At 34.9% G+C, this 26,903-nt stretch overlaps 1 protein-coding gene across 3 annotated transcripts in view; it reads right to left on the bottom strand.

Moving 5' to 3' along the window:
• Positions 1-1,993: 1,993 nt before the first annotated feature.
• PHIP (pleckstrin homology domain interacting protein) overlaps positions 1,994-26,903 on the bottom strand; it is a 107,488-nt gene continuing 82,578 nt past the window's right edge. For 2 of the 3 annotated variants that reach the window (XM_064650076.1, XM_064650077.1), the window contains exons 28-40: positions 23,891-24,002; positions 23,616-23,677; positions 21,820-21,975; positions 20,084-20,204; positions 17,958-18,083; positions 15,890-15,962; positions 15,442-15,492; positions 15,001-15,150; positions 13,402-13,554; positions 11,189-11,352; positions 10,434-10,714; positions 9,970-10,131; positions 1,994-8,188 (exon numbers count right to left, since the gene is read on the bottom strand). In XM_064650076.1, coding sequence (XP_064506146.1) covers positions 7,542-8,188; positions 9,970-10,131; positions 10,434-10,714; positions 11,189-11,352; positions 13,402-13,554; positions 15,001-15,150; positions 15,442-15,492; positions 15,890-15,962; positions 17,958-18,083; positions 20,084-20,204; positions 21,820-21,975; positions 23,616-23,677; positions 23,891-24,002 — 2,258 coding nt within the window. In that variant the 3' untranslated portion in view covers positions 1,994-7,541. Of the gene's footprint in view, positions 8,189-9,969; positions 10,132-10,433; positions 10,715-11,188; positions 11,353-13,401; positions 13,555-15,000; positions 15,151-15,441; positions 15,493-15,889; positions 15,963-17,957; positions 18,084-20,083; positions 20,205-21,819; positions 21,976-23,615; positions 23,678-23,890; positions 24,003-26,903 lie in introns of those variants that run through there. The other variant, XR_010429384.1, reaches the window with a different exon arrangement.

The raw sequence follows: 26,903 nt of genomic DNA, 5'->3' as shown, positions 1-26,903 counted from the left end.
AGTAAAATGAAAGGCTGACAGGACCAAAAACCTCCCTGTTTCAGAGACAAGAAAAGGAATCACAAAGGAAATTTGTATGGTTTTTACTAGACTAGAAACAAGATTCCCGAATCCTCTACCCTGTCTCCCCCTTCAGTGCTCATACAGGTTTTAAAGTACAGGACAGAATTCATAAATTCTCACTACACTCCTGTAAAAGATTCAATTAAGCCTGTTCCAAAGATTTCTTAACACAGTATTTCTCTAAGCTAGAAAAACAACTTGACATTTTGGGCTTTGAGCTTCCTGTTAACATTAGTAAAACCCACAAAACCCCTATATTTTGCATGCTAATTTTGTGTACAATAACTCAATTTTATGCTACTTAAATTCCAGTCACATTGTATGTTGCTTGCTGGCATTTCCTTTATGTTCACATTTGCTTCAAATAGAAACATTGATTAATTTTTAAAACCATTACACTTTGCTCATTTGTCTTTGGGAAAAATGACAAGAACTATTTTGCAAAGCTAGAGCAGGAAACAACACAGGTTTTGGCATAAAAACTTTCCACTTTGAGAAGAAAATGGTCAATGATTACACAATTTCCTTCATTTAATGAGTGTTATGATCCTACAGGAGTAAATGGTATTAACAAGGTAATGAAGCATTAGTACCAGCACAGTCAGCATCTCGCTGTCAGATACTAACATTTCACAGCGTCTGTTAATCCTAAGCAAAGTCTTGATTTCTACTCAAAGAAAAATAACCACAGCAGGTTTCAAAAAGATACTTGTCACAGGAATGAGAAGTGGGATACAACTGTATTTTAAGGATTTTGTACAGAGTTATGCAGAAAAAGATATTTTCAAAATAAAGAAAAAATTATTAACTGCTTAAGACTATTCTCAGTAAACTAGAACCGTGGACCTGGGGTGGCTTGTGCTTGGACGAGCACATTTAACCACTATATAACCACTATTACAATAATGCTGCCATACTGAAAATGCACATACAATAGAACTACCAGCTCCAGTACGTACCAAAAGCACAGAAGAAAATGTGTTACATTTTCAGTATTCTAAATTTATTTTCTCCAAGCAGAACAGGCCAATTACTAAAACTCACATGGATGATCGAGACAACAGGTTTCTCATCTGCTAAAACAAGTCTTGCTTTTGCTAGACTCAACGTGGAGTCTGGAAAGCAATAGGGAGTTCATTCTGCTGTGACCATTCCCCATTCCCATCACCCAGCAGCACACATACCCGCATCTGTGAGGTAAGGGTCTCTTCCGTCACTTCCTTGTGTTTTGAGGTAAGGTACGTAAGGAGGAAGTAAGTAACACATGAAATTAAACAGAATCCACGTAGTGGCAGTATTTGAAATACTAAACATTTCTTTTGTCTTGCATCTATCGGGCAGAAACACGTAGATATCAACAAACCAACCCTGCAGCTTTGTGCAAATACATCCTGTATTGCCTTTTCCTTGCACCACCCACTCAGGGCAACTAGACTGAAGACCAGTACTCTACGGGCAGGGAGGAGGGAACTTCTCTCTGCTTAGGTGTTTTTAGCTTCTTCTAGAGTTGTTGGGAAGCACAGATATCCATAGACTGGACATAGCTCTGGTACAAACCTTTGTTATTTGAACAAGGAAGGCTTTCTGGAGGATTAGGGGTGGGTACCCTGCTGCACATCTGAAAGTGAGCTAAGAGGAGTGGCAACATGGTGTCTTCAGTGCCAGATGCTACTGCTTTTATATGGCCTCCAGAACTGCAGGGTTTAGTGAAAACCCCTACAAAATAGCAAACTTTGATCTCTATCAGAGCACACTCCAGTTGTAATTTTGTCTGTTCCCACACATACGCTATACCATATTGCCATATACCACTGTACCATATTCCATAAGGAATCAAAACAAGCTGAGTTTAGGCAGTTTTGAGAAACACATAAGCAACTGTCCCATAATACAGTAAATTACTAGATAGAAACAAACACTGTTGGACAGCTTAGAAAAACATGTTTTCTATTTATTTAAAAATAAGTTTGTAGTTACTACATTGCAGTGACAGTAATTCTTACACATACATTCTAGTTTGTATAAAAGGATTCAAAGTATTATGCATCAAAACTAACATAGAAAGTGTCCACATAACAGTAAAGAAATTTCCAATCCATATGTACAAAAAGAAAGGGCACTGTTATCCTGGTGAGATACTTCAGGTTATAACATGATAATCTAGATTTCTGGAAGGAAAAAAGCCTTGATAAAGCTAAAGAATTATAGTTTTCAAAACTGTTACTCATTACATACAACAGATTTTTGTTTTACATAATTCTGTACAAAATAAGCGTAATTTTTAATCTGAAAATGTGTCAGTTTTAAAATTAACCTTTCTAGGCAACTTACTTGAAGTTGAGCTCCATTCTATACATATTGAAACATTATGACAGAATTTAGTTCACGCAAGATCATTATCCAGTTGTCCACCACACTTCTGCAGTTTTAGTATGGTCCAAAAATGTAACTTCTGTATGGTCTCAATGCATTAGCAAACCAACACGTGCAGTTGTAAGCACAAAATAGCACATGTACATCACGCAGTACATGACAGGTACTTCTATTTCTTTCTACCCCTATTTTGAATGACTTCATTCTTTGTTTTTTCAGTGTAGGAATTCATAGTATAGTACTACTTTCCCTCCCTAAAATGTATTATTTGAATTATTTGAAGTGAATTTCCTGATGTATTTATCTGCATTAAAAAGGATCCAAATGACTACTTGTCTGACTACGTACCTCCTAAAAGCTAAATTTCTTCACCCTTATTTTATTGCAGCATATAAGGTTTCTCTTCTGGAGTGCCTTGAGGCTCTTATAACCTTGGGAAAAGGGGCAGGGAGGGGGGGGGGAAGCAGCCAATCGCCTTTTTTTCTGCAATTTAAGATGTCTTTTAATCTAGCTTCCTGGCATGTTACCTCATCCAACACACTGTAAAAATGACATGGTGAATTCCTGCATTAAAATTAGCAGAAACACAAGAGCACCTAGAGGTTAACTCTGGTTTAAAAGCTACCTGCTATTTTCCCCAGACAGCAGAAAGTGAACAAGCTGTACTCATGATTCAAAAACAGGAAGCTACGTAAGCTGTCAATGCCAGACTTGTTATTGGAAACACATTGTTAAGCCTTGGCCAATTTTATGAAATGTAATACGCTTTCCTCTGCATACAAACAAACACGTATATACAATAATTTACAGCAGAAAACTAACAGCCCTTTTATCAGTTGAATCTCTAGGTCCCCTTGGAAACCAGTCTGTTACAAGAGCTTCAGGGATAAAAGAAAATATATACTAATTTTACACAGTTAATTTGTCTTCATTTAGGTAGTAAACAGAAAATGAGCTTTTGCTGTTTCTAGGTGAGGTTTTAAGAGCCTCGACCTTCTGTATCACAGCACTGTAGTAGAATTAAATTATTTTTAAACACTCTGTTAATAAAAGGCAAAAAGTAAAACCTTTGAAAAAGTAGCATGGACAAAATATACTACTTCAGAATAAGGTAAGGACTCAGGACACAATTGTGGTATGGCTGCATCTTGATTGACCAGCAATGTTAAAATTACCTCAGCAAGATTCACATGCTACAAAATTGAATGTGAATGTTGATGAAAGTGAGATTAAAAATCTCTAACCTCTTATCTACTATGTAAGTACAGGGTGAAACAGTCCCATCCAGTTACACCTATTGCTTTTATAGAACCAGTCAACCATTTAACATGTGCCTAAATTCAAATGACACGCTAAAGCATTTACTTATAGTCTGCAATCCAACAAATGTGAGCAAAATATTTAGCAATGTGATGTAAAAATTGTAACAAGCTTGAGATTACTGAATGGACAGAGTATTTTTTGTGTTGCATGTAGTCCTTCTTTGGTAAGACAAAAGCCTCTGGCACAGAACTGATGCTTAAAAATATTTGTACAGCAATACAGTGAATAAGCTGTCTCTACACTACAATTTATTTTTTAATAGATATTAATATATCCTACGTGCTGCATCAGGGTCCTTTATCAATTAATAGTTTCACAAATATTAAGCCATAGTAATATTTAACTCAACCAACTCAATCTTACAAGTCTATCAACAAACCAATCACAGGTACAAACCAGACACTGTACAAATAAACATCTGTAAATCTTTATCACAGCAGTCTAATCACTGGAGGAAGACATGTCTCTGTAAAGTTGTATCACTGGTCATTGCCGAGTGACGAAGAGCTCTAGTTCAATATTGAGAATAATAATAATAATGAACACTACAGTGGTAAAATTTCAGTTCAGTTCCCAGAGAACACACTAACAACAGAAACAAAGTGGATAAAGAGTTGTTAGGTATGTAGGCACAGGTACAATGATTCCTGTTAAACATTTAGAGCCCACTGTTATGACAGAAGCAGAAGTTATTTCCTCACTGGTAGTTAGAGAACACACTGTTGTTATGATACCACTCAGCAGTAAATACCAATTTTAACGTCTCCCAGTATAGCATAGAAATACCAGAACAGTATCCTCATATCCATGTCAAATATAAACAAATTTAATGAATAAAACTGAGTTAATTGCTGCCAGATCATTTATGTGTATGTGACTATGAAGCTGTATGTTACTTACAATGCAAATGTGAAACAAGCACATGAGATTTTGATAGTCCATTTTCTGAACCAGTTGTTAGGTACTTGAGATGGCATTATAAAACATGCATATAATTATAGTTCTTAAATTATTTCAACACTGACCAATAAGTTTATTGCTCACATTTAAAAACTTAAGACTATGTAATCAAAAGCTCTTTTTCTGTGTTGATACAGTATCTCACAACACTTCAAATAATAAATTTTTCCCCAACCAAAATACAGTCTGATGGTGACTAAAGTCTCATAAATAAAGTTTGCAACCTAGTGAATTAAATTATAAAAATATAACTTTTAAATAAATCTGGTATTAATTTCTAATAAAATTCTAGTGTTGCTTCTATAAAAAAATTTGACCCAAATTATCCACAATTTATTTTAAAAGGAAAAACATTAATGTGTCTAATACAAATTAAAAACTTACTGGCTAAAGTCACCGATATTACTGGGTGGGAAGCAGTACCCATGTTCTGCAGGTAAGGCTTTCTATCCTCGCAAAATTAAGATGTTTAATCTTCTACCTACTATTAAGGGAACGTATATTATCTCAATCTCCAAAACTTACTTACAAGGTATTTTTGATATATAAATATATACATAGACATGCCATATAAAACATCATTACAAACAGAGTAAATACAGAAGATGAATTTTAGATATAATCTGTTTTATATATTACAATGCAGATAACATCAGGAAATTACACATTTTCAAATGATTGCCTTCATCAGTGAGATCTGACAAAATTAACAAGTAGAATCAATCAGTTTTGAATTGTGAAGCTGTATTGCAATTGTACAACCGTAGCTTGTTATCTTACCACATGTTTAGCAACTCCATTTTAATTGAATGATAAAGAAATACTTGTTCGAAAAAATAAATATGCCAACAAATGAAATAAAAACTAATCCCTGCTCCCCAAGTTCAAATGCATAACAATTCAAAGAAGATCTGGAAAATATCTTATAGCCACTTTTTGTAGTAAAATGAACTACCTTAAACTAGGTATGGTGGATACTAATTTGCTATCCACAGTAACATATTTCTATTTCTCTTGGTGGCAAATACCAATATTCTTTGTTCAAACTTAGAACCTTTTTTTCAGTAAGAAAATAAAGAGTGAAGAATCAGGCCTCAAATACAAATACAGAAGCTGTGCAAATTTAAGGTCTTAATTCTGCATGCCCTCCCTTCTAGACATTGCAGATGATGTTTGTGTAAAAAAAAAAAGTATAACCAGAAAATTTTGGTTACATTTTTGTACCATACCAGATCTCAGTAAATATGACTACTTATGTATTTTTAACTTGGAACTGGACAATACTTTTTTTAAGTGATACAAAATGGTATTAAGGTTTGTTTGTAAAGGTATAAAATAACTAATGTACCATAAACAAATAAATAACTGCTTTTCTTTTCCAGAGCAGTACATATAACAATACATTCCCCTAAGTCATATAGTTATCATTTACAATAGACAACTTAATTTTAGTAAGGATGCAAGAAATAATAGAATACAAGGCACAATCATTAAATGGAATTTTTCTTTAGGGTGTATATTGACTTATGTCAGCGTGATATACCATAAAAAGTGCAGAAAAACACAATGTGCAATGAGACCACTGTATAAAACATGATTGCATAAAAAGTGATTTGGCCTTTTAACCCTAATAATTGAAAATAACCAATCTTCCCCTTAAAATTAAACTATAAAGTATGACATTTTAAAATTTTCAGTTCTAGTGCTATCTAAAAAATCCTGAAAAAAATTTATACCTGGGTAATATTTTAGATGTATGTGTTTATGTATATATTAATATATACACATACACTCTTCTTTGTAGGTCATTTCAGCCTCTTAAGCATGTCTTAAGTTGTAGAAACAACTATCAATCTGGATCAGAAAGTAAACATCATAATTCCATACTTGTCCTGTAATTTCCTTGAATCCTTTAACCAATTATACATTTAGACTAAAACATCTCTGTCAAAGGACCCCACCAGTGCATTATTTTCTACCAGAAGTACCAAAAAGGATACATTTCAGAACAATGTTAACAATTTACTATTTAAAACAAGACACAGCTTTTATCACTGCAAATGGTATGCTGTACTGACACTCAAAGAAAAAAAGGCTTTCCACTGCACTGATTCTCAGTCTTTGGCACAATAAACAGAGATTTAGTGACTGATACAAGAATCAAGGTCTGAAAAATTAGACATTAGTCAAACTTTTTCCAATGTGGATATATATATACTTGTGATTACATTTTTGCTATGTTTGGCAGAACTTGGATAAACCAATGGCCTGTGCTAGGCTTCTTTTGCAGCTGAACGTTCCATCACAACTGAAATTAAACATTTTCAGATTAGCAAAGTTTGGTATTTTGTATTTAATAGAAATGTAAGTGAATTTACTGCCACTTTTTGTCAAAGTCTACCTTTCTAGGCGACTTGACTTTACAATCAAAGCGTACCTTGCTTGGTCAAAAATAGACTTCTGTTTTCAGTTTGTGGCAATTAAAAGTACCATCACCTTTTTTCAATTGTGTAGAGATATTATGTACTACTCCAGCAGAGTAGTTACCAACGTCAGTCAGAAATTGCTTCAATTATTCTCAATTGTGAACAAAATGACTGTTGAAATGTATAACCTATTTGGAGGGCAATAAATAGCAAAAGTTTAAAATATATATTTCTTTCAAAGAATGTTCTTTCAGTTTATCTTTCTGCTAGATCTTTCTCCCCACATCAGAACATACTCTTCTAACCCATAATAGCAGCAGGGAAGAAGAAGTCTGTTCTGCTGTTCCTTAACTGTACCTGCTTCATAGCATTCTGAAGTAGAACCCTTGGTAAAAATTACCAACCAATTAAATTAGCTTTTGCTTTTTCAGTCAGCTTTCGGACTCTGCCTCTGCTTGATGTTCCGAAAGTTAAGGAGGTGTCTTCAAACAATAGCTGCCTTTGCTCTTCCTCAGAGTCATCTTCATTGTAAAAGGCTGTCCTCCTACCCTGGTTTCTAGTTCTCATGTGAGGTTCAGAATCTTTAAGCTCTTCAGACCCCTCCTCCATGGGCTCATGTGTCTTTTTCCTCCTGCTTCTTGTTTGCATTTTAACATTCGCAGGAACTAAGAGGTCCGAGCCTGGCTGACGGGTCTTTATCTTCCTTTTTGGCTTTCTACCCCCACGGCCTTTTTTTTGTAACAAGTCTTCCTTCACATTATTTTCAGAAAGAGAGTTGCATGCAGTAGAAACAGAGGCTTCTTCTGGTATATCCCTTGTGGTCTGGATTGTATTCTGCTCTGCAACCTTTTGCTGTTCAACAATTTGTAGCTTTTTTGGTTTCCTGCCTCTTTTCTTGTGCACCACCACCTCACAGCTACTGTTATTAGTCTCCACCTTCGGTTTCCGCCCGGGACCTCTTTTAACTGGAGGTTTCAAAGGCTGTCCTCCATGTCCATTCACCTGAATGCTTCCTGATGCCAAAGCATTATTTTTGCAATCCGCTGTAAAGAAATGCAAGTACATGTCACATAACAGATTTGCATTTACATTCATTTTCACACTGCCTTAATAAAGCCCCTACTAAAATATCTGAAAGGATTCACAGTGATTGCCAATCTGTCAAAATCTGAGAAACCCAAAGTAGAGCTCAAAGAGTTTCATTCTCATGTGCAAGGAGAACTAATTTCTAGTTGAGTTTAGCACACAGTAGCTGGGGGGTGGGGGGAAACAACAAACAAAAAAACCAAGAAAAACCCGGGGGGAAAAAGAGGGAAAAAGGGGAACACCTAAGGGGTTTTTCTTGGCTGATACAACACCAGTGGACAAAACTCCTATTTTGTATCCACAACAGCAAAAAGTTGCTCAGGAAGCATTACTGTAAGGATCAGGAATGCTTCACAGCAAGTAATCTCTGGAGAAATAAAACAGTTTCTTTCAGCCTGAGGTAGCATCTTTTATATGCAATTTGCACAGATTTCTCACATTAACAGACAGACAGCAGATGTACTTGCTTTGACATTTTATAGGGTGTGTTTTCATTAGGTGAGGGGTACTCGGCTTAGCAGGGCATGTCACAGGACCTCTTAGGGAGATGTTCTGATACCACAGCCCTTGCCTAAAACATGGCCAAGAACAGGCTCATAGTCAGCATGATAGTTCCTCAGTCCTTCGGTGGAACACCCATGCACAGCTCCTGCTGTGTTCAAATGTGCACCATCATGCACTGAACGCACAGGCCTCCTCTGTCATGAGTGGATGTGCAGGAGGGACGTGTCCATGTCAACAGCATTCAGACACCTCTGATCCAACCAAACACCCAGTCCTATAAAAGGTGCATACTTAGCCATGCAACATGGTAACAAGCTGGGGCCTTTGTGAGAAAGCTTACAAGGAACAGACAGATGATTTAACTTATCAGACCACAAGCTACTTTTTCAGAAGCATGGAAGACTACGAAAGAACAGATAATCCTTGGGGAAAGAAGGACTACAAGGAGTAAGCAGATTAATTAGGGGGCACCCAATTTGCAGACTAAGACTACTGTGTCTCCCATCTTCAGAGAAAAGATGCTTCATGGATCTAGCTGCTTCAAGCATCTTCATAACAGATCAAAGCTCCTCCATAAACAGGAAAGCTTTTTGACTAGAAGATCTTATTTCAGTCTCCACAGAAGTTTTGAGTTTTAAGGTATTCAGACATCAAAAGACCGAGCAAGCTCACTTGAGAGATTTCATGAAACGTAGGTCTGAGCAGTCCATTCAAATGTACTAAACAGAAGCAGTAAATACTGCATAGTTCAATTTTCTGTGGAAAAAAGTGAAAGAACTAATTTGCAGCTGGGATGCTCTGACCTTTACAATCGTGGCTGCACAGCATGTCACCACACTCAGCGTAACTGAACCAAATGTAACTCACATAAATGTTATGAGGTTAAACACACAGGGTTTAAAGCATGACCCTGCAGAAGTCTGCTCTGGAATTTCAGAACTCCTAACGTGATCTTTGTAATATTTTAAATGAAGGCAGAGATATGTTAACATATCAAAATAAGCTAGACAACAGTTGATCACATCATGGAAATGGTGTTAAGAATAGTCAAAACTGTGCTAATTCATCAAGAAGGAAACTGTGTCGGAGTTGTTCCATTAGACTTCCCCATTCTGCTAAATCATAATGCATCCTAATTTCCCCACCTCCAAATTACCACAACTAAAGTACAACACTACAGCCAGTACATCAATAACTGGGATGGGCAGGGAGAAGTTCCAGAGAAATTTGGTACCTTGTTGATTAATGGTGGAAGATTTTACTTTGCGCTTGATTTGCTTCTCTTTCTCGGGATTTTCTCTATTGGAGTTATTCCTAGTGTTATGACTGTAATCTGATGGGGTAGGGTTTGACACAATATTCTGGTTCTTGGAATGTTTGGCTGAATTCTCCAGTACTAGAAGGACAAAAAGAAAAAAAAAAAACTATGTAAGTCCAGCAGTTTATACCACATTCAATCTTGTTGGACTAAAATGGAACTCATGTTCTACTACAAACAATTTGAGTCAGTGATCCAGAAGGAAGAATGCTTCCTAGATAACACAGCCTAACTTGTTCAGTTTTCCTCTGAAGAGCCTCAAAGGCCCATCAGCTTGAAAACAGAACTAGTCTTAATTGAGAGAAATATAACAGATTTCCAAAAAGCCAATTTTATGTTTGAAAACATTCCCTGCTTAATTAAAAAAAAATCCAACTTGCCTGACTTTCCTGACCCTGCAGTAGTATTAGGCTTTGTAATTAAAGGCTTTATAGTTAAAGGCTTTGCTCCTGAAGAAGTAGATGGTTGCTCTGTAACAGCCACATCTGTTATCCCCCTATTGCTTCTAGTCCGCACAAGGGAAGAGGCTTCAGCCGCTTTTCCATTCATCTGAGGCGGAGCATGTCGCAGTGCTGTTGACCGTGCAGGTGCAGAAGATGACGAAGTGGTGGAAGTTTCTGACTTCAACTGAGGTTTTATTAATCTCCTCTTCCTTTCAGGACTGCAAAAGGAGGAACAATTTGTATCCTGGATGACCCCTTTTTCATTTTACAGGAATAAATAAAATTAAATGCTAGTGTCTGAGATCGTGGGAGTAAAACAATCACCTCTGTATGAAGTATGTTAAAAACATGACATTTACTGTGGAAATTCATGTAAGTTGTGAGCTTCTGAAAAGTGAATCTTTACAATAAATACTATAGTTATATGACAAAGCATGATGCCACCGCTATCCTAACAATGCTGGTTTACTGTATGTTTAGCAGGTATTTGAATTTTAAGCACTTACACTAGGATAGCTCTAAGTAAAGTTTAAAACTCTTCCACGTCATAGGGACTTGCATGTCAAAGCTATCATTCTGCAATATAGGGAATAGTAAAGGAAGGATTAAGAAAAAAACCACACTAGGTTCTATTGTTTAGGTATGTCAAACTTGCATAACATTTCATGAATGCTGTAAAAGAATTAATGTACCTGGATGCAACACTACTGGAAACTGAGCTGCTTCTACTTCTTTTTTTCCTTCGTTTCTTTATTGTATTTCTTTTATGAAAGCGCAGGGCAGATTTATAATCCGATAAAATCGAACTTATGTGTTCTTCAAAGAAAGCAGAAAGGCGCAAGCTCATGCTGTAGATCTAAAAAAGAAAAGCCAGTAAACAAGTTTTATACTTTTCCAAAGCATCATTTTACTTATTTATCATTGAACAATAGCTAGAAAAGTAAAGTGATTAATATGGAAATGTTTTAGGGAAATTTACAGTCTGTCTCGACAAATTTACATTAGCCCATGTGTAGGTTTGCTTTAAACTGTTTTCATGGTTTTGAAAAGTATATTACAACTGAAGATGACACACAAAAGAAAAAATTAGAAAAGTCATTTTTTCAACTGCCTTTCCAGAACGTATTACCCCTTTCTAGCTTCAACAGAAATTACAAAGAGATCCTTAATGTAATTTTACTGTATCACACCTAGGGTCAAGAAATCTTATTTTCTGCTGCATTAAGTTTCATCCTTATATCCTATATTTGAACATCCATCTGTTCCTTTTATGGATGAATTGATTCTACCAGTAGGTTAGTTTCAACAGGTACAATAAATGTATTGAAATTATGTAGGTGCACATTTTTTTTTTACCCATCTCTAGCCTTGAATGATTTATAGTGACTCCCAAACTCAGTTTAGATCACAACTAATTATTTGAGCACAGTTGCTATTAATTCTGGAAACAAAAAAAAAAACAAACACCAAAGTGACCTGCCTAGGTACTTTGAGACACAGCACCTTTTTAGAATATGAAACACCATATTAGAATATTGAAAGTTGCCTACCTAATGACACACCAAACTATAAGAGCATCAGACTCAACAATAGGTTTGACAGATTCTGCATGTGTTACTGGAGATAGCATGCAAAGAAATATGTGTCTAATGTGCCAAGAGAAAAAGAAAAAGCTGATGAGTTTAGGTTTACCGTTCAAGTAAGCATAAGTGATGTAAAGTAAGTGGTATTTTTAGCATATGCATGACAAATTAAGAGTAAAGACATCACCATTCAAAAACTACGTGTTGCATGCACTTGAAAGCACATAGGTTCCAGAATATTAAAATTCTTAACATCAGAGCCTTCCACTTCTAGTTCTAAGTAAAATAAAAAAAGATGTAGACATTTATTACTATACCAGTCTGTTTGGAAGAAACACAAAAAAGTATGAAAATGTCAGAAGGACCTGTGAAATCACCCAGAGCTAAGATGACAGGTGTGATGAGATCAAGGAGAGAGAGAAAAACCACAAAAGAATCCAGACTTTCCCCCAAATCCATCCCATTTAATGCAACCAAAAGACTGATTTTTAGGCAGCCTCAATAGTGAGTGGGTTTGCCTGCTACTGACTGAAGAGAGAGTAATCGCTGATCAGTCCGTCTTTCTAGTCACCTGCCAAGAAATTTGTCCCCAAGTTTTAAAACAATGAAGTCCTAATAATTAATTTGCTATTTAGAACAGCCAAACATAAAAGCTGTTAATAATTCTAGTCTGAACATCTAACACGTATTAGTAGAAGAAAAGCTACACAAAAGCCTTGAACATGTGTAAGTATGCATTTATAAATTAACTGCTCACAGATACTGCACCTACTAAAAGCAGGGCATCCAAGAGTAGGCTGATACTATGTAAAGACAGTCCTGTTTCCCAGAAATCCTAAGTGCTTCATTACAATTGCACTGCATAGTGGTGAACAACACTGAATTTCAACATCCTCTACTGTCTATACCTGGATATTTCAGTTTGGGGCAATCTCCAAGGTGGAGGGAGGGCTCTGTGGTTTTTTGTTTTGAAAATCAAGTTTCTTCCCAAAATAACAGTTAAATTCCACTATTCTACCCATAATCATGTTTCTACAGATCTTTCCTTCAATGTGGCTCTCCCTTTAGATCCACTTTCTAATATACACTTTTGAAACACACATGCAGAACATCAGAACTTATGGTATTTAAACAGCACACATTCCTTTCCTTTAAAATACAAAGCTGTAATAGTGTCTCAGAAATATTCAAGTTTGAAGATCAGAAATAATTAAACTTGTTTTTAAAAGTAATCAAATTACAGTTGCTTTTTCTGTTCTATATTTTTTCAGATATAAGTGGGTTTTTTTAAACAACAACAATAGAAAATAATAAAGTCTTACCCTTGATCTTTTACTTGGTGTATAGGCCTTGGAATTGCTGAAAATAAGTCTCACATCTTTACATAACTCCATTGGTGATTCATAGTTGCCAGCTTCCAGTGTTTCTCTAACAGTAGCAAAGTCCATAGGAGTATCAATAATATCCCTATAATCCTGTTAAGAAATAGCAAAGCAGTTTATTACAATTTTTTTCCAAGCCCTAACATATCATTTTCTTTCAGATGCATTTGATAAACCTGTTTAACACAAATGTCCTATTTAAATAGGTGTGGAAGACTGCTAAAGATGTTTTGCCCCTTTCCACTCATACACAACATAAGTCCTCACACATATAATCAACAGGACCAACATTAGAAGTTAACCAATAGATGATTTAATTCATTTTCTAAACAGATATACTGAAATGCAGAGCTCAGAATTTCGTGTCCTAAGGATTACATTACTAACACACTGACATGAAGGTACCAGTGATACGAAAAGTGTGACTACAAGCTTTCTGGATGGCTTAAAAGCTCAAACTTGCGACTAAGACTAATAATGTTCTTACATATTAGCTTTAAAATATAAAGTTTGAATACTTGAATCTGATCAGAGGCTTATCACATCCTTCTGAAACCTGAGTAGTTTCCCAAATGGAGACCTGACAATTTAGGAAAGTAATATTAAAATACTGAAAACTCCATGGGCTTAAATAGGAGCCTGATCAAGCCAATGACAGGATCATTTTTCTAGGCTATAGAAAAAACAGAGCAATATCCATAAAACAAAAACCTTAAATACCAAAATTAACCAAAAAGTTAACTTAATCCATCAGGGCAAATAGAACCTGCAGGAGTGCCTATGAATGTTAAACAGGTTTGTGACACCAGGGAGCAGTGTGTTTCATGTCTTAGCCTACTATAGTGCTCTCCATGAGCTCATTTGAGGATCTCAAACACAGCAGCCCATCTGTAGTTGGCCATGGCATAAAGTTTAGGGTACTTCAAAAATAATGGCTGCAGAAGCATCAAGACAGACCTACTAGTGACTTCCAAAAGAGAAACATTTCTTTTCTCTAACTGAGAAAATTAATTTCCCTGAAGTCAATCACCTTCGAGTGATATTTTAAAGAAAAACTTATGCTAGAAAGTAAGCAAAACCTTTGCTTTGTTACTGAAAGTTGTCACATAAAATAACCTTTAGTTTTTATACTTCTGAAAAAAAAACAATGATCCCTGACATGCCACATTCAACAACCAAATATATGTGTTTCATATATGACTATTTTTCACTCAGAAAATGAAAGACATCTTAATTGCAAAAACTGTAATTTACTTAAAAAGTTGTAATTTACTTAACAACATAGGCATCCCTGAATATAAAATATTTTGCAAGTTAAGTATCTGAGAGAGCAGAGAAGTATAACTTATTTTGAAATTACTTTAAAAAGACGATATAAATTATTATCAAGTGACAGAGAAGCACTGAAAAAAAATTCTGTTACTGCAGCTGCCTGAAGATCCAATTGAAAGAGATGGAAATACGGTCAAAGCCGGAAAAAACACAACCTACCACCTAAGAACTGGATTATAGCCAGCTTTCTTGCTCTAAAATACTCACTGGATATTCAAGAAGATCCACTGGTTGTCGAAATGGTTCAGAGTCTTCACACTGAAAAATGAGATTCAGCAGCTCCTGGCATTGCTTCTTCCATGACTGAATGTCATATGACTGAGCTCTATTACGCAGCCGCCGCTTTGGCTGATGATCCTGAAATGACAATATTGCCTGGTGTATATTAAATAAACTAGCTGCATTTACAAAATCTAACAAAAAAGGTTTCCAAGGATATAAATGAATTCACAACATGCAGCAGCACAGAAATGCTTTTACATTGAACAGCTCAGTAGAGCAACACATCACTAAGTTTAAAACTTTCAAAAAGCTGATATTACACAATAATAAAAACATTTTCAGTTTTACATTTCATGGTCTACAAATACATTTATAGTTATTTATAGGACTACAAAATACAAATAAAAAAATCTTAAGAATATTTACCTTTCTTTTTCTAGTGGAAGTGCCTGGCACATTTGTATCTTTCTCTTCTTCCTTTGAGCAAGATAATGAGTCGCACAAAAAGGTTAAAAAATATAAGCATATATGAGTAGATGAGTTCTTTTATACTTCATTTGTAATTTGAGTCTTTATAGTCCTACTCCTGTCCCTTTGAGAAGCATTTCATGTGACTGTCAGTTTTGAGAACCTCTCAGAAATCTAAGCAGCATCTAAATTCTTCAGCAATTCATTAAAGCTCTCTGCACTAAAGGAGGACAGGAGGCTGGATTTTCACCCAGTTTCCCAGCTGACAAAAAGAAACATTTTGACAGACGAGTACACCCCACTCCCTTACAGTGACTGAAACCATACTTTGGTCTTCCACAGGACAGAGACAGTGATCCCATTTCTCCAGCGTATCAATGCCAATGTCTAAGACACAACCACTTACCTCATCAGAGTCAGACAACACTTTCTTCTTCATTGCATTGTATAATGGAATTATGTCATAGCAACTCTGGTCTCTGTGTAAAAAGAAATATAAGCTAATATTTATCTTCCATCTTCACCTAAGGAATCAATTGTAATTTTCCCAGGATTATGGAAAATATATATGCAATCATTCCCAAATAAGAATGTGTTTACTGCTATACGAATACTAAGACGACTGTAGTAATAAGTTAAGCTAGTCATCTGCTCAAAAGTTGTAAAATATTATCTGCTCTCTGTCAAATACAGACCACTCAACAGTGTCAACGTTTTAAAATTAAAAATTATAACCCTTTACCATAAATTTATCAGCATTAGAAAAATCTAATACTATGCCACATAAAGGGCTTTGGGGACCACCTAGCTTTATAAGAAGCATTACAGTGAATTTATTGTACAAAAATGCAATTTAATACATTAGCACCCACAATGTAAGACATTTGAAATGCAATGTTCATTTGTGTAAGGACTGTTATTGCATAAACCTGCATAATTAATTCAATAAAACACACACTAATTTTCAATTCCTGTTTAATATAAAAAGCTCCTATACAAAGGAAAGCCTCAAGGTGTTCTACTATGTAGCAATCTAAACCACTGGGAAAAACGTGGTTTGTGACACTTCTACCACTTTTAACTGTAAACACTCAGTAACTCTTAACACCGTAATACAGGCTATTGCAATTACCTATAAAAGCTGGGAGAGAAAGTGAAAAAAGATAAAGCAATATCAACACCCTCTCCTCCCCCTTTTCAGTTTTTTAAGACACTTAAGTAACTTAAGAGACTAAGCCTTAGGTTCTCAGATGCACTCTCATTAGAACCATGGGCTTTGCTTTCCACGGTCTAGGTCTTCTACCTCACAGTTAGAATTATAAAAACAAAGAAAAGTCTGGGCTTTATATCAATTGCTAGTTCACTTAAATTAGTATATTAATAGACTCAAGCTATAGGCCATTATTAAATAAGAATATCTATGTGTTGCATTAATTTAGCTAAGCCAATTAAAAACATACACTTTGAAAAACCCTGAGCTGCTTAATTAATCAGAAAAAAATCATGTAGAATGATCAGATGTTAAAGAACAAAATCAGTAATAGACAAACTCTTTAGATACATATCTTTTCCTAATAGTGTATATTTCACCAAAACTTTTAATATCTCAAGTATTTCAGTCTTTTTCACTCTCCAGACAATATCAGAAATCACAGGCACTGAAGATATCGAAAATTTATGTATGGAGTCACAGTCCTAGATTTCCAAATACATAACACAGTTCTGATGTTTTTTGAGAACACATGAAATAGAAAAGAACACGATTCAATTTAACAATTTCAATGTAACTAAGAAAGTAAATCACTGAAAATGTCATGATTTTTTGTTAAACTAATGAAGTATTTTGCTGTTTCTATAAGGTGGGAATAACAGTGCTCACTGTGTACAAGCAAATCAAGGCAGTGGACACAGTAAGTTCTTCTTACAAACTTTAGATCTGTAGATGTGTCAACTGACTGAAAAATCTTAAACATTTCTCATTAAGTTTTTCTATAGACAATAATAAAAAAGAACATTTGAAAGACAACTATTGCTTCTGTCAACTACAAAGCCTCCAATTTTTACCTTGCATACATATTAACACCATCTTCAATCACATTATCAATTGTAATCTAGACTTTGGAATTAAATGCCCATAATTATGTTCATGTAGACAAAATCAGAACTCATAACTTACCAATGAGTATATGTATAACTCCATGAAGGTACTCAGACTCATTCTTATCATTTAGGAGAAAGTCTCTTGAAATAAAATGCTATGCCAATCTATGCCAATCAGTGTATTATAGAACGTTATCTTGTTTTGCAAACTTATGAATTCTGTGTCAAGACAAGCTTTATTCTTTTCTGCCCCAACAGCAGACAACAGGCCTATTCAAACTGCAGAACCATCTTACTTTAAGATACAGATCTGAAAAGGCTAAATATCTCGGGGTAAGAGACAGGAATAACAACCAACCTACTAAGCAACTCACTTTATGAAGTGTAGCAGAAGATCTGTAACAAATTTGGCAGATTTGACAATAGGACTTCCAGGTTCATTAAATGTGCGAGTGTTATGTTCAATGTACCGGACTTCCCACATTAATGAAGAAAGGCGCCTGGACATGAACAGTCGGGGGAAAAGACAAGGAAAAAAATAAAGACTTCATTTCTAGCAATGTATATGAACAGGGGGAGAAAACATTACATCCTTCTTCCCATCCACCACTGTTTTCCATTACATCAATGTGCACATTGCCATATGCTGCCCTATGTGGCCAGCAGAAGCAGAAGGCAGCTTCCTCAGGCTTCCAGTTCTCATGCTATAATTCTGTGCAATCTACACAAATGGCTTTAAGAATATACAGCTGACACCCCTTAGGAAAATTCAGCTGTGACATCTCACCTTTTATTATTCCTTTAAGATACACAAAACCCATCCTGTATCAGCTCTGAACTCACAGCTAAGGATTAAAAAACAGTAATAAAAATGTTTTTAAAGTATACATTTTTCTGACGGATAGACAACAATCAGATCCTTACACCACTCTTATTTGATGACCTAACTATAGAATAGCCACATTATAAAAAATGACGCACAAAATAACTGGAAAAAATAGATCCAAATCTTAAAAAAAAAAAGATAAAAACTCTGACAGCATAAAAGTTACAAATACATACAATCTTGTATTTTCATACTAAAAAAGCCCATAATGAAAAGAAATGCTGCACAAAGGTTTTGTAGAGTTAGGTGGGGGATCATTTAACATGTTTAGCATAGCATGAGCATTTAGATGCAATTTAATAATGATCTTGGGTCCAGCATTTAGTTTTATACAATGCCAGCAGTCACTAGGAAAGATAATTTTTTTCTGTTTTGTTTTGCATCATTTAGAAACACACATGCATGCTAAGACTCCTGGTTCAGGAAAGACAAATAAGTTTTAAGGTAAGCCTCATGAAAAGCTACCAAAACCACAAGTGATCTGAAAAGCCCACACAAAGTAAAAGAAAAAAAAATTAACGTGAAACCACAACACAGGGTGACTGCTTATTATTTAACCAGGTCATGGCAATACTACAAACTAATAAAACCCAATTTATTGATGGTGTGTTGATTATGAAAAATAACTGCTTACTCTTTTGAAAATGGAAACAAAATCCAGCAAAAAGTCCTCTCCACCTGATGGCAAAGCAGTGCATTATAGAAGCAAAAGCTGGATTGACTCACATCACATAATAAACATGGAACAACCTAAGTTCAATATTCATTATAATGATAAAAAACAGGGGTGCTTTTTTGAAAATGAAAAAGCAAATTTAATTTAGAATTCAATCTTCATTTAGCATATATAAATCACTACAAATGGACTTTGAAATTTGTGCCAAAAACAAAATGCTAGCCATATTTATTCAAAAGAACTATTAGAGGAACACTGATTTTCAAATTAGAAATAGCCCAAGAACTCAAAGAAACAGAAGTAATTTAAAGGACTATACTGCTACATAGATAATATTTACTGAAAAAAACCCAACCCAAATAAAAACCAAACAATTTCCAAAAACAAATAAACAAAAACCCCTAACAGCAATTGCAATCACAGTTTAGGAAAACATCAAAACAGTGTCAAAAAGACTAGACTTATTTTTGGTGCTGTGCAACAATTCCAATAATTCAACACCAATAATTTAAGAAGTCAGATTCTGTGTAGCTGCTTAAGTGATAATGCAAGATTTATTTTTTTTTTAAAGCACGTTAGGACAAAAAAACCCATCTGTGATATCTTTAAGATTTCTTTTTTTTTAACTATGAAGTGGAAACTTAATCCTTTGGACTAAAAGTAATTTTACTAACCTTGCAATTTGAAGCTCACCTGGAACAAGTCTTTTGGATAAGGAGGAATTTAAATGCCATTTAATTTTAAAATACATTTTGGGAACAGACGTTCAATCCTTTTTAGAGTTTCAGAAAATGGAAACATAGATCAAGGATAGAAGATGGAAGAAATTAAAAGCGCACACCTGCACCCATCTCCTAGATTTTGGTGTTACAAGACAAAGAGCTACCAAAAATACAGCTGGCAGTATACCACAGAAGGAACTGAGACTTGGATCTAACCTGTAAAATCTGCTTTCCAGTCTCTGCTTAATGGTACTGAGGTCTGTGGGATATGCCACAACAGTGCAATACATTGGGTAAGCTTGAAGATCCACAGGTGCCACAAATGCAGAAGCAATATCTAGATGAAATGAAAAAAAAAACCACAACAAAACCCCAGTTATATACCACAAAATTCCCATGGCAGTTTCAAGATTCACCCCCAGGCAATATATGCTATTTCTTCACATTTGAAATGTGTAGCAGTTTCCCAAAAGTAACAGTAACTACTCTAGATATTCCAAATATATTCTGATATTCTACTTAAAAGAGTGCTTGCTGAGGCGTGTGCTGTAAGTACAGTCACTGCAGTGACTACCCATTCTGTTGTGCATGAAGCACCACACTCCTCAGAGATAGGTCAAGCTCTTGTATAATACACAAATTTGAAAAGTAGGTTTGAATATACAAATTATACACATTGGAAGGCATACAATTCAGTATCGCTATTTAAAACACAGGCTTGTTGCATTTTATTTTATATTGCCACTCTAGCATCTTTAAACAAAGCAACACATTAAATTCTTACCATAAAAGTTACAGATCTATTTCAACCTCCATAAGAGGTGGGTAAAATCCATGCTCAAAATAAAACAGAAAGACAATATCCTGTCCCTACCTAACAGAAAGGAAGCCTAAAAATCAATCTACCATAATGCTAGAGGACCACTGAGCAATTTAAGTCTGTGCACCTAAACAGAGTTGTTTTTTCCCTCCTATGTTTAGAACCATCACGAGCATTTAGACACACATCATTCTAGTATTTTATACTCAAGGAAAAATACTGCAATACAAACCCATAAAACCACCTTTAAAGTCTCTTTCGAAAGTCTTTAAAAACAGAAAATATGTTGTTGCTAAACAGATTGCTCTTCTACTAGGAGCTGTTTACTTTTTTGAATGTTCTAGAAACTGCTACTTCGTACCAATATGCACCACACATACTATAACTAAATTCCAAACTAAGCAGTACGTCATACAACATAATGCAAAATGTAAAACCAGTACTCTCAGAAGGCACAGTGAAAATAACTGAAATTTCATTTCCTCACAATTTCTTTGAACGTAAATCTCTAATTTGTTTTACTACACTGTACGGGTAATTCCTTTCTTTTGGAAGGAAAGGGAAGCTTCTTATGCAGTATGTCATCAGAGAAGCCATGTGGGATATACAGGTAATCTGAATTATTTCAAGAATTGAGTTTTCTGGTTTGCATCAAGTATTTCAAAAAAATCAGTTAAAAAAAAATTATCTGTGACTACTTATATGTTTAATTTATGACCATTGTTAGCACAAAAGCTATGACTGCTGACTTAACACCAATTGTTCACCACAAAGACATACAGAAGACTTATGATTCAGCCTGTATTTCACTGATGGATCTCCACTGAGACACCCATCTTTGATTAAGGTAAATGTTGTAGTGATGTGTTAAACATTATAACAATTACCTTTTCAGAAACTGCCTGTAAACAGCAATTGCTCTACAACCAAATAGCAAGTGGTTTTTCCCAAGTTAATCAGTTATGTTTTCCTCAACATTTTGCATAACTAAGGAAATGAGAAAGTTTTGTTCCAGTTAATCAAGAGGTTAAAGGTGTATTTTATTACATTCGTTTGGTAATTTCAGAAGTGCAAATGAGCAAAGACTAAAAAATATAAATCAAAAACGCTTCCCATATTATTCAGAATTTACCTAGAGTCATAAGTTGGTTTATCCCTGCAATAATTCGGTCACACTCCTCATCTCGGGTCCTGGAACCCCACTCTCCATCCAGAGGTTTGTAGAGCAGTGTTCTACGTTCATCATCTGTTAAAGGAACACTAGTTCCCAGTTCTTCTGGAAATACAGCTGGAATGCAATATGAAAACTAAATAAGACGTAAATATTTGTACCTTGTGTAATACAGGTACCTGTAAATCAAAGATATCATATAATAATTTTTACTAACTAAAACAAATGCATACTTCTTGATTTGCTCAAAGACATTCTGGATGCATCCAGTATCCTTTCTGTATATTACTGTGTGATAAATTTAAATCCTTACAACACAGTCTGGTGTACAAGTCCTCCTTCAAACAAGATTTATCCTCTTCTGAATAGCTAAATGTAAAATTTATTTTGGAACGAAGACACTCCTTTAAAACAGTTAAAACTTGTCTTTGGTGTTGGAGTTATTTTGTGTTAAACCCCAATATTCTTGGTAAAAAATTATTTTAGTAAGGAATGGCACATGGCTTTCAGATGAAGTTTAAGTTAACAACTTTGACACTGATGCTAAAAAATTCTCCAGGTAATGGTTCCACCTTGTCAGAGTTTTATGAGTTAAAATGCTAAAACAAGAGCATGCAAATTAACAGTGTTATCACCCTGACACCCTTGAGGACTTAACAACTTTGACAATTCATAAAGTAAGAGAAGATTCTTAAAGTATGATGTAAAGAGTTCCTCTTTAACATTTTTTATATTTTTAAAGAAGGTGTAACAATGGGCAATATTTGTACATATAGCCAAAAATCAGGTGCACGTTTAGCTATCTTAGTAAGTATCTATCCTTTATCTGAAAACGTTTTCTCCTTCCTTAAGACAACATGAATTAGCTTCTAACAGAAAGTAAACAGGGGCTAATTGCCTATTTTGATTATTTATTTTAGTCTTGTTATTACTCTAACGCCTGTATTTTATTTATGACAAAGAGGTACCCACTAAAAGAAGAGTTGAACTAAAGTGAAAAGTTGAAATGAACACATTTACAACTTAAAATAATTAAGAATTATTTATGATTACTTATGAGTGACAATGTTATCAAATGTATAATGGAAAACACAAGTAAAAAATGCAGATTCTACTTTGGTTTTAAATCAGTTCTATGAAGTCTTCAAAAAAATCCCATCAATAACAATATCCTATGTGAGAAAAGAAGAAATACTACATTTTTGTCTGGGAACAGTGTCCATGCTATGCTGTCCACTCTGCAGCACGTGTATCTGCCACACGTGCTGGACCAGACAGGAAGCAAATCTTACTAAAGTGTCTCACAGGCACGTGTTGCATCTGCAATGCACTGGATGTCTGCAGGCACGCTGACATGTCTTAGAGAAGGCAGCTTCCTCAAGCTGATGTTGGGCATTGGTTTATCTCCAATCCTCCCTAACTGTACAAACAATTAACTTCAACTGTTTGTTACATTAACAGTTAACTTTACATTACAGTTAACTTTAACTGTTTGTTACATTATCTATTATAATTTTTGTAATATTTTTATTTTTAACATACAGTTAGTTTGTCTAAGTATGGCTGTGTTTTTTCCCAGTTCTTTTATCTTAATCTACTTTCAGTTTAATAATTGATTTAAAGATTTTCTTTAAATGCAATTGGTTTGTGGCACTTAATCCCACTCCAAGAGAAACAGGATTGTTTATGTAAAACCATATAACACTTTTTTTTCTTTAAATGCCACTTGTAAAGCAAATTATATTAAGGTACCATACCATTACTTGGTATCAGCTCCATGTCCCAGGGGCTCATCTTCTCAGTGTCACCATTGTCCCAGCTTGAAAATAACCACACTTGAATTACCTACTGATATTGCTTCAACATTGAAATTATTTAATGTTTGTAACATAATTTATCTATACACCACAGAATACTATAATAAACTGGTACAGTGAGATGTATGACTGAGTTTAATGAAAGCAAGCTACTCAGTCAGTACTTCAAATGAAGTAACTAATTAAAATAAAAGACCGAAGATAAATTTGCTAACCAGACATTGTAGCACTGAAATAAGCTATCAGGATAATCAGGCTGAAGAGGTTCCTGGCTTTCAATTGTTCCAAACCACCAAGCATCATCTATCACTGACCTGAAACGATCACCTAGGTAAAAACATAAAATAATTTCATCAATACAAGGCATCTTACCCTCCAAGAAAAGCAATATTTAGGTATCTCTGCTTTGATCTTGAATACAGAAATCCATTTGAACACTTACACGATCAACAGGCAAACATGAGTCATAGCTCAGCTTAAAAAAATTATTAAATTCTTTCTGAAGATTGTTTTTTAACCAAAAATTAAATACAACATTTTAGAAAAATAATGATTTGCAAATCTATCTACATACTCTTTACATATGAATTTATTTCCTAATTTCACACACAATTTACATGCTATACCTTTAAGACTCAAATCTACTTTCATTATACATTACATGCTATCTTGAAATAACTGAGCACTGTGACACTTCTGTACAGGGAATATTCTACATGCTGCTGAGCTCCTCCTCCTTAGTTTCTGCGACCCAAATGTAATTCAAGAAGTTCGTTCCTTTACTATGTAGGCAATCTGACTGATAATAGAATAAAATTCATTAAAGCTTGCTCAAAAGGTTAGCAAAGTAATTTACTATGACTTTAAATGGTTTTACTACTGCAAAGCATTCACCTAGCTGAGAAAAAATGTCAGAAGCATTGTTAAGAAAATTACACATGAGAATGCATGTATTACACACCATCATAAATGCTAACATTTTCTATAACACATGCCACAAAATTTAGAAACAATTTTTAATGTAGCGTTCAGTCCGCTCAATACAAGAACAAATGTAATTTAAGTCTGTGATCCCAAGAACTGCACCATTTGTCTTAATGAGATTTGAATATATACACACTTTCTTAACTGCTGCAGTATTTATTCCATTTCAATACATCCACCCTGTGCCCAAATGCTTGCTGCAGTTGTCTGAATTAATAGGAAATAAATATTGTTTCAAAAATGGTTTGCTTTCTTTACTGCAATTTTTTAAAATTTTAAATTGAATTGCAAGTAATTCCAGGACAATTATAAAGCTTCCATTAATAGTCCTAATTGTGCTGAACTGTACCAAGTATGCCAGAAATATGTGAAATGAAAGATCAAAAATGTAAATAAGGGCTGATCCTTTATTTTAAATGAATAAATTTTATATCCAGTGACTCTCCAAGTAGTACCTATAAAAATACTGATTTTTAGGCTAAGTGCTAGAAATCATAGATGAATAAGAAAAGATAGTAACAGTAGTCTTTTCATGAAGACAAAACAGAAAGTGCATAAACATGAAAACAAAACAAACAAACAAACAAAAACCCAAAATCAAAACAAAATAAAAACCAGTTTGTTGATAAAAAGCTGTGGTAAAAGTTCAAGAAACCTGAGCATGTCAGATCAGTCAGATCAGTCTTGGGGATTTCAGATTTCTGTGGTTAAACATTTAGGAACAGAGTTTCATACATACTTCTAAGGCATTTCTCCTTATCCTGGAAGAACATATGATCTACTTTCAAGGAACATTTATTATACCGTGTTCCACAGTGCAACAAAGCAGTGCATGATTTTTGTCAAGTACACAAGCAGACACTTGGTAAAATACATATACAGAGAGCAGGGTAATGCTCTGGAAGGCTCCTGGAAGAGCAGTAACAGCTTCAACAGCAGTGTCTTTGCAAGCTCTGCTTTACCATTTCATACGTTACAAAGGAGATGATTTTACCACTATTTTTACCACCCAAAAGACAAATTGAAGAATGAACTCTAACATGCACTTGCCAGAGTTACAAGCTGGTATGAGACACTACTGGCCTGAAACTCATATAATTTACGTTGAATAAAGGTTTATAGAAGGTTCTGACACTTCCAATACTTTTTATGTAGCTCTGATTTTTCCCCACAGTGCAAGTTTCTCAAAACACAGTTGCCAGCCCAGGAAGGAGATGCTACCCCTCCTCTGCTCCTGGATTTCTAGCACAACAGCTGACAGATGACTGCTGGCTAGACTGTTCACCAAGTATAGCCATAATTCTTCTTATGCTGTTGTGATCATGTGGGAAAACATGTATTGCATGACAGAGAACAAGACCATGGATCAGGAAACAGCAAAGCATGGTGACATATTAGTCAGTGTTGATCAACCTTGTCTCTTAAGAGATCATTACACTGAAATGATCTTTAAAGAAGAAATCAAGGTTTACAGTTCCTACTGGATCAGAAGCCTATGGTCTTTACCAAATTCTTTATAGAACTGAAGACTAGCTGTCTTTTTGGACAACATACTGTAAATATGAGATAATGAGATGAACTTATTCCTATGGCATCATGTAATTTATGCATCTACTGCTAAGGCAAACAACCTAAGCAAGGATATCAAAGGACGGGAGATCACTTCCTGTTTCCTGGCAGAAAAGTCAGGTAAGAAACAAACAAACTAAAACCCACAAAAAAACCAAACAAAACCCACAACAAACAAACAAAGAGCTTTTAACATCCATCTATGTCATTTCTTCAGGTTACTTAGCTACAATGAACCAATGAACTTTGGAGAGGACAGCACTTCAAAAACAGCACTGAGACCTACTTCAAATAAAAAACAAAAAGGAAGGCTATCACTGTTTTACTTTTGGGAGAATATCACACCATAGAATATACTGAAATACTGGAAAGGACATAGAATATACTGAAATACTGAAATATCACACCACAGAATATACTGAAATACTGAAATATCTGAACATATTGTATCGTATACAGATTTCTCTTAGGCGAATAGATTTCATCCTGTACTCTGGAGAATCAGTAATACTTGCTTAACCTTTTACGTTTCAGGGACAATCTAAGGCTGTTTTTATGAATCAGAATTTAGGTATTGCCTGATCTCCTGGAAAAAAAAAACATCACTTCAAAGGATCATTTTGTCATAATGCAGCTTTCTCTACCTCTAGTTAGACTTCATTACTGAAAGGTAAT

The sequence above is a fragment of the Pseudopipra pipra genome, chromosome 3, assembly GCF_036250125.1.
Source record: "Pseudopipra pipra isolate bDixPip1 chromosome 3, bDixPip1.hap1, whole genome shotgun sequence".
Lineage (NCBI taxonomy): Eukaryota > Metazoa > Chordata > Aves > Passeriformes > Pipridae > Pseudopipra > Pseudopipra pipra.
Note: the sequence above shows the minus strand (reverse complement) of the source record. Positions and strands in the feature narration are given on the sequence as shown.